The 8,114-nt window shown below is 45.9% G+C and overlaps 1 protein-coding gene across 1 annotated transcript; it reads left to right on the forward strand.

Annotated features, from left to right (window-relative positions):
• Positions 1–279: 279 nt before the first annotated feature.
• Positions 280–1,185, forward strand: LRRC30 (leucine rich repeat containing 30). Its single transcript, XM_032654029.1, has one exon. It carries the CDS (start codon positions 280–282, stop codon positions 1,183–1,185), a length of 906 nt encoding a protein of 301 aa, XP_032509920.1.
• Positions 1,186–8,114: the final 6,929 nt, after the last annotated feature.

Genomic DNA, 8,114 nt, shown 5'->3' on the forward strand with positions numbered 1-8,114 from the left:
GGTATCATTACAGCCCGGCTGCTCCGAGAGAAGCCACTTCAACCCAGCCTGGAAGACGGGCGGCTCTCGGCGGCGCAGCTAGGCATCTGGGACCCCGAGGACCAGGCATCTGGGACCCTGAGAGCCGGGGATCTGGGACCTCCCCCCAAGTCCTACTCACCCTTCGGCACCACCGGCCACGGCTCCCATCACCCGATCGGCTCCCTGCCGGGCTTCAGCAGCTGGGCCGGGAGCCCATCCCCACCTGCGGCGACAGAGGGGCACGAGGAAGGCAGGTAAATGGGGGCCAGGCAGTCTGGTGCCCGCTGCAAGGACAAGGGCCTCCCGGGGCGGGGGGTCCTGCGGGGGAGGCAGAAGTTCTCCCCGTGGGACGATGCTCTGCTCTCAGGGAGGGACCCGCGGTGTCTGCTGAAGCGGGGCCTGCGGCACGTCAGTTTCAGCCTGGTCACCAAGGGCATGACAGATGCTCCTGACTTCCTGTGGAGCCTGTCAGAGGTGCAGAAGCTCAACCTGTCCCACAACCAGCTCCGGGCCCTCCCGCCCGAGGTGGGGAAGCTGACACGGCTGGTGGTCTTGAACTTGTGCGGGAACCGCCTGAAGACCCTGCCCCGGGAGGTCAGCCTCCTCCAGAGCCTCAAGGTCCTGTTTGTGCACATGAACTGCCTGACGGAGCTGCCGGCAGAGCTGAGCGCCTGCCGGAACCTGGAGGTCCTGAGCCTGTCGCACAACTTCCTGTCCCAGCTCCCCGCCAGCCTCGCGGACCTCTCCCGGCTGCGCAAGCTGAACCTCAGCCACAACCGCTTTGCACACATCCCTGTCTGCGTGTTCTCGCTCAGGGAGCTGGACTTCCTGCACGTGGGCTCCAACCGCCTGGAGAACATTGCCGAGAGCATCCAGTGCCTGGCCAGCCTGCAGATCTTCATTGCCGAGAGTAACAATATCCACACCTTCCCCCGCTCCCTCTGCCTGCTCACGAGCCTGGAGCTGCTGAACTTGAACGACAATGACATCCAGACCCTCCCCGAGGAGCTCTACCTGCTGTGCAGACTGGCCAGGATCGCTTGGAACCCCATGGACAAAGGGCTTCACATTTCCCACAACCCTTTATCCAAACCTCTGCCCGAGCTGCTGGAGGGGGGTCTGGAGATGCTCTTTAGTTACCTGAAGGACAAAAAACACACCTGACGTGGGCGCCGGAGACACCGACAGACTTAGCCGGGTACTTTCCTGGTCTAAACCTTCTCCTCTTCCTGTTTCTGTGGGTCGATGCTTGTGCTATTATTTGCTAAATCACACTGAATGCCCCTTAAGGAGGCATTTGCTTTTAGCGCTGTATGTTCTTAATAACCCGCATAATACTATGTTCATCTCCTTCTAAATATTAATTGAAAGAGGACTTGGGTTTTCCCCAAAGAGAAATAATTCTGATTCTTCTGGGGAGCGGTGGGATTCAGCCTTTGGAAGGGAGGACAGCAGGTCTGATTCAAAGTCAATCAAAAGTGAAATATTTGTTAAGTATGTGCAGTGGGCCAGGTACGATATAGGAGGCATTGACACCATCTGATTTCAGCCCCTGAATTGGCAACGTGGGTAGCAGTGGCAAGACATACTCCCACCTCAGCCGCCATCAAGCATCACTTGGGACCAAAGAGCAAGCTGGGCCCCTGCCCTCCCGGCAATGACCAAATCAGCCAGAGCTTCCCCATGAGTCCCGGGGGGAAACAGCCACAGGAACTTTGTCTCCAGAATGGCTGTTGGGTAACAATCCAGCCGCTCGTGCTGACGTCTGGTGGTGAGTGACGGGGGTACAGAGTGATGGCTTTCAGAGAATAAATACAAACCAAAGCTCACATTCAGTGTCCACCTTCTTTCCCAATCCTCCTCTTGCACTCACGGTCACATCCTTGAGCTTTTCTAGAGACGCTTGCCAGTGGTTACGTTATCCTTTAATAATTTCATTATTCCTCCCGTATACATTTGCCTTCTCAGAGATGAGCTAATAATAGGGCAAAAAATGGACAAAAGGCAGGAAGGAGGAGGTAAGGCAAAGACAGGCCACCCAAAAAATTCATTACCTTTTTCACATTCAGAGAAGGGTGATATTTGCCACTTGGCTTTCCCATATGGACATTTAAAGATAAGTTTGCAACACGCAAAACTCTTTAGACAAAAGGATCTGTAAAAATATGGTTTGTTTTGTTTTTAATTCTGAGAGTACACAGCTGTCAGGTAAACGCAGAATCAGCACGAGGGATTACAGAGCTCCTGCCACGAGAGTCCCTGAACCTCACTGTTGTCACAGCAGCCAAGAGCCCCTGAGACATCATTATGTGGTGACAGTTCAAGAATTAGAATGAAAAGGTAGCAGTGAACCTCCAGTACCTTCAGATCAGTGGAAGTCAAGCATTCGGGTTTCTTGGCACGTTTGTTTACAGGACACAAGTAATAGCAAGACAGGAATGGGGGTTGCTGCTAGGATTTATCTAACTTCTTACTACCCTTAGTTTAATTCAGTTAAATTTATATTTATTAGCACCTTCCCTGGGCAAGGACCTCGAGAGGAATAACGCTCAGCTCCTTCTACCAAGGAGCTCAAATTCTGGTGAAAGAGACAGACCCACGTGGGTTTCCACAATGTGGCAAGTTGTGATCCCCACTAAAGAGAAAGGACTGAAGCAAAGATAACACAGTAGATGGCGTGGAGCAGACTGAGTCCCGGGTTTCAGAAACCAAAGGACACTACCGGGATGAATCAGTCAAACCCCCATTCTAGCAGTCGTCTCACCCTAATTCCCCCTTCTGCCTTCACCCCATGTGGGGAAGGGCAACAAAGCCTGGGGCAGTGGGTGGCTCTTTCTCAGGTTCAGACTCAGGCAGCTTTAGTATGGGGGACTGCGGTCTTATGTCTTCTAAGGGCTGCTCAAGGCTGGAGGGGGGCGGGGGCTGGTGGTGGTCCATGTAACTTATTCACAGGACAAGTGATTTTTCCAGCAGGCCCCAACATCAATTTCCCATCCAGCAAAGAAGGCAGCCAATTCCTGCCTTTACCATCAGACACCATCGTTCCATGAGCACCTTAGTGCATGAGCTCTTGTGTTGAACCACTGCAAACAGATCTTACCAGTGTCACTGGGAGGCAACTGCAGTCCCCTCCAGAGCCCCCTCCACAGCCCCCTCCAGCAGCAACCGGAGACCTGCTTATCCCCGCCAGGCACACACAGACACACTCAGTAACCACACCCACGTTTGCTTGCTGGAGCCAAGGCTATTTAAAGACATCAGAGGAATTCTTACTTGATCTCATGACTCAGTGGGAAATTGTGGGACGCACCTTCCTCTGCAGAGCAGGGCTGAGGCTGGAGCTGGAGCCCATATATGCAGCTGTCACACAAACACCACTTGTGCCAGGATCGCGCTCACGGTGTCTGCTGCTGAAGACCCAATTGGGCTCACGCTGAATTTCCATGACCTTTGCTCTGGCAGAGAGGCAGGCTGGAACACCACCATCACGCTTTTCCTGCTGAGCAATCATTTTATTTCTTCTCCTCGCTTTTTCAGTCACTTGATACCTCACAGTAACTCTATTCCAGGGAAAGAACGTAAGCATATTTTGAAGGTGACCCAAGAGCTTATTATACTTCTTGAGGAAAAAGTGCTATCAATGTGGTTGCCAGCATCTATCAGTGCCTTTCAGAGTATAGAAGCGAGGTTTTCTTTGTTAACGCTCGGCATTGAGGACATCATAAAAGTAATTGCAGTTGCCTGATGAACTTTAGATATTGATTCTTTGTGAATGCCCCTTTTTATCGATAAAGGGAAGTGCTGAGCAAAAACCTGGCTAACGAGCTTGGTTATTCAAAACATTAACGTGGAGGGAATTTGGTACAACCCTGGGTGTCTGCTCTCAAATCCTACAGTTTGCTGACGGGCTGTGAAATGCTTCCTGCTTATCTTTTGTAGTTCTGATACTGCCACATTCAAATAACTCCCAGGTATTTCTAAGGCTTCCAAATCAAAGCATTGAGGCTCACTGCATTGGCTGAGGAGTACGTTTAGCAAAAGAATACGAGCTAATTGGGTGCTTGATGTGGGGAGCTGGCTGTTCACATCCTGATGATGGGTTGGTTTGCATATCACTGGGCCCTCTGTAAGGAAGGATCTCAGTGGTGTGTTCAGAGACACCTTTTGAAGCATCTTACAAGCATACAATTAAGAAATCCTCTGTTCCTAGGAAAGGAAGACAGCTTTGAAAAGACACATCTGTTCAAAGAATAATACCGCTAAATGCATAAAACTGCTGCACATTAGAAAGAAGAGTGTCGTCATTAGTTACTTGTTGACTTAATAAATGGTTAATAGTAGAAATGGGCTCCATTCTCAGGCTTTCGTTAATGCACTGCGTCTCTATATTAACCAGATAGTTAATGCACTGCGTCTCTATATCAACCAGAGGGACAATCAGGGTGCACGTGTACTTCACAACCAGGCGTGCCTGCAAAGAGATGGAGAGGGAAAGCTGTCATTATTGGCAGAGATACTTTAAACCCTTTTCTCGTGGGAATGGATTATTGCATTTTAAAATTCCATTTCCTATGCCTCAAAGCACAGACTGAGTATGCATGTGGATGGCTATGCATTACACACAGAGGAAGATGAAAGCACTGTGGGCTTGGTCACTGGAAGACGATGCAGGTATCAGCACCCTGAGATGACCAGGGTGAGTGAGGCTCGAAGCTGGGCTGGGGTGCCTCTCATCAGTAACATACATCGGTGAGGGAGAGTCTGGACAAAGTCCAGACCTTCACTACAAACAGTGAAAAACAGAAGATGAGTTCAGGAAATGGTCTTTTTTAAAAAAGCAAACATTAAATCTGTTAGATTTTAGCTAATAGGAAGATACTACTCCATGACTCCATCAATACCTCCTTAAGTATCCACATGTACTCTATCTTCTTATCCCACCAAAGAATTATTTTCAGCGCTGTGTGATATAGAGAAACACAAAATCCCCAGCCTAGATTAAATGCGCAACTAAGTACTGGTACCCGTGATGTAATTATAATTAATCCAAGAGCATAAAGATACAACTTTTCATAGATTTTAAGAAAATGAAACAAAATTCAGAGGAACATGAAAGCTATTATAAACAATAATGGGAACAATCTTGACCTTGTTGAGAAAAGAACTTTGTGCGAGTGTTCCTTTGATGGTATCCATCAAGTTATATGTTGAATCCAAAGCATTACTAATTAAAAAAAAATGACAGCATAGTAATAAAAGGGAAGCAGAGAGGGCTCATAATGAATTTGTAAGAGCTTGGGCATCATTAGGAGAGCATAACTGAAAGCTATTAGCATCAAGCTTGCTATGCAGATTTTTTTTAAACATCTTAGAGTATAATTGCTTTACCAGATTTTTTTTTTTAGTAGTGTCGCAGGCATCTATTTGCAAGGAAAGAGCTTATCTCCCATTGCTTAAACTTACTTCTCTTTTTTTTTTTAACTCTTTATTTTATATTGGAGTATAGCCGATTAACAATGCTGTGATAGTTTCAGGTACACAGCAAAGGGACTCAGCCATACATATACATGTATCCATTCTCCCCCAAACTCCTACTGTCTAGGACAGGGACCTCTGCTCAATGTTATGTGGCAGCCTGGATGGGAGGGGAGTTTAAACTTACTTCTTATTTCAGCATAGGACAGAAAATGAAAGTGAACTTGAGTCCATCAGGAAAGTGTCAAAGTATTTCTGGACACTCTGGAGAGAAGCGTACATTATGAAATTTACAGGACTACTGGCTTCTGCAGAATGAGCTAGAGCAGCCTATGGAACATCATAGAGTCCCCCATATTCTTTGGTCTTCAGCGACTTGAGTTCCCCAGAAGAGCCAGGACATGCCACTGGGGGCAAATCCACATTCCAGCCTCAGTGGCTTCTTTGGCGTTGCTGGTTCTCTGATTGCAAAGCCACTGGAATTTGTCTTCTTGGCTGACTTAAATCTTCGCATAAAGCATAGGGAAGAGATTCAATCTTAATGCATTCATTGAATAGATGAGAAAGTGAACGAGTATGTGCAGGTGACTTCACCTGTCCAGGCCTCAGTTTTCTATAAAGTAAGGCGACTGAATTCACTTTGAAGTAAACTCACTTTAAGCCTTTTTTAGCTTTGAAATTCAGACTGTATTTTTTTTCTTTGTCTTTCCCTTGTCTAATGCCTCGATAAATAGCTACCTGAGATAAGAATTGTTGTGATGACTCAAGAAAAGCCAAAAACATTGATGAAATGCATCAAGATCACTACCTCCTTGTAGTACCATAAAAAAATATCATTTAATTTTCGTTGACTTTCAAAAATATGAAAAGAGCTAAGCCTTTATTCAGGGTGAGTCTAGGAGTTTGCAGACCTCTAGATTGTCTGGATTCCATCTCTAACTTTTTATTGGATTGGAGGCTCAGAGGGAATATTTCTCTTTGGCTTTGTTGATTGAAAGATTTGAAGCTCCTCTTACGTTTCTGGAAGAGAAGGAATTCCTAATTATCTGTTTCCCACTAAAAAAAAGAACGAATTGGATTTGATGAAATAATATCATTTGGGTACGCAGAGCTGAAATCTTTTCTCTTATAAAAGAGGAAGCATAATGTGTTTCAAAGCTTGAGTTGAACTCTTGTAATGAGTCATGCCTTCTCTACATCCCAGTCCACATACATATGTGAGTCAAACTTGAATTTTGCTATAAATTTTCCAAAGCAACTCCTGCAGGTGGACACGCAGAAAGCTACAAAACAGCTCTTCCTTTGGTTTCTTTGATTCTTAATAAAACTGCTCCTCTCTCTGCCTCTACTGTTTTAATCAAAGCCACAAATGGGTGATATTTACAGTGTGGAAATTAGAAATTAATGACTATAATTTGGTTTTTGACTACCTTTCCTTCTAGAAGGGCAAATTACAATTGTGTTGGATAAGAAGTCCTGAATAATTTTGTTGCCATAAGTACTTTGAAAATTCAAAGGATGGTTCTGGTATTATCCTGCTTAGCCAAGGATTATGAGTGAAGGTTCAGGAATATTTTCGCTCTGGAAATCACAGGAGTAGTGTAAATTAAGAATCTAGCAAGAAGGATAAATGTCTACTTTATGTTTTATAATTTCTTCTTATCATGATTAAATGTCTATGGTAAATAATCAAGAAATCTGTTTATTCTCTCAGAAATGTACATGTTTGTTATAGAAAATTTTAATTGTTCAACTAACCACATAATATGTTGGTTATAGAATAACTGAGTTGACCCACTTTGTTTGTACATGAACTTGCCAGGGTCTCACGGATTCATCCACTACTGTCATTTTAGCTGGCTTTCTTCTGTGGCTGAAGAGGGAATGTAATCCTTTCTGATCAGAATGAACAGGTTCCTTTTCTTCTGCCACTGAGGTTGTGTCCTTCGTGGTCATCATCTATTGTGCAAAGGCCAAGGAGGCATTTGACAAAACCACACGGCATGTGTGCAGTAAAGGTCTGACTCAGCAGTTCTTGGGTGTTGAAACTCTGTACATTTCAAAGAAAGGTCTGGCCTTTGACCAAGTCCTGGGAAATAACCTCTAAGCTTTTGGGATACCCTGTCTGATAAAGGCGTCTTTGTTTACCCGGGGCCATGGGTCACACCAGACAGTCTGGGCTCACCGTGTGATTTATGGTGAGGTCTTGGGCAACACAACAGCTGTGTAACCTCTGGAGAGGCTGGGAACTGAGGTACTAAGTTCAGCCACGGGGAGCTCCATGCCTCCAAGACACACTCCCAACAAAAACCCTGGACACCAAGGCTCAGGTGAGCCTCCCTGGTTGGCAGTACTCCATGCACATCAATTATCATTGTTGGGAGAATTAAGCAATGATCATCAAATTACTCCATTAGGAGAGGACAAGGGGAAGCTGTGCCTGATCTCTCCTGGACTCTGCCTGGAGGCATTCCTTTTATCTTTGCTGATTTTAACTTGTGTCCTTTCGCTGTAATAAACCATAATCATGAATAGGAGAGATTGTCTGAATTTTATGAGTCCTTCTAGCAAATTGTTGAACCTGAGGGTGCTCCTGTGGACTCCAAAAAGCATGAGCT

This window comes from Phocoena sinus, chromosome 14 (assembly GCF_008692025.1).
Source record: "Phocoena sinus isolate mPhoSin1 chromosome 14, mPhoSin1.pri, whole genome shotgun sequence".
NCBI lineage: Eukaryota > Metazoa > Chordata > Mammalia > Artiodactyla > Phocoenidae > Phocoena > Phocoena sinus.

Bases quoted from the DNA above. Each gene is read 5' to 3' on its own strand.
- LRRC30 (XM_032654029.1), top strand. From the start codon at position 280: ATGGGGGCCAGGCAGTCTGGTGCCCGCTGCAAGGACAAGGGCCTCCCG.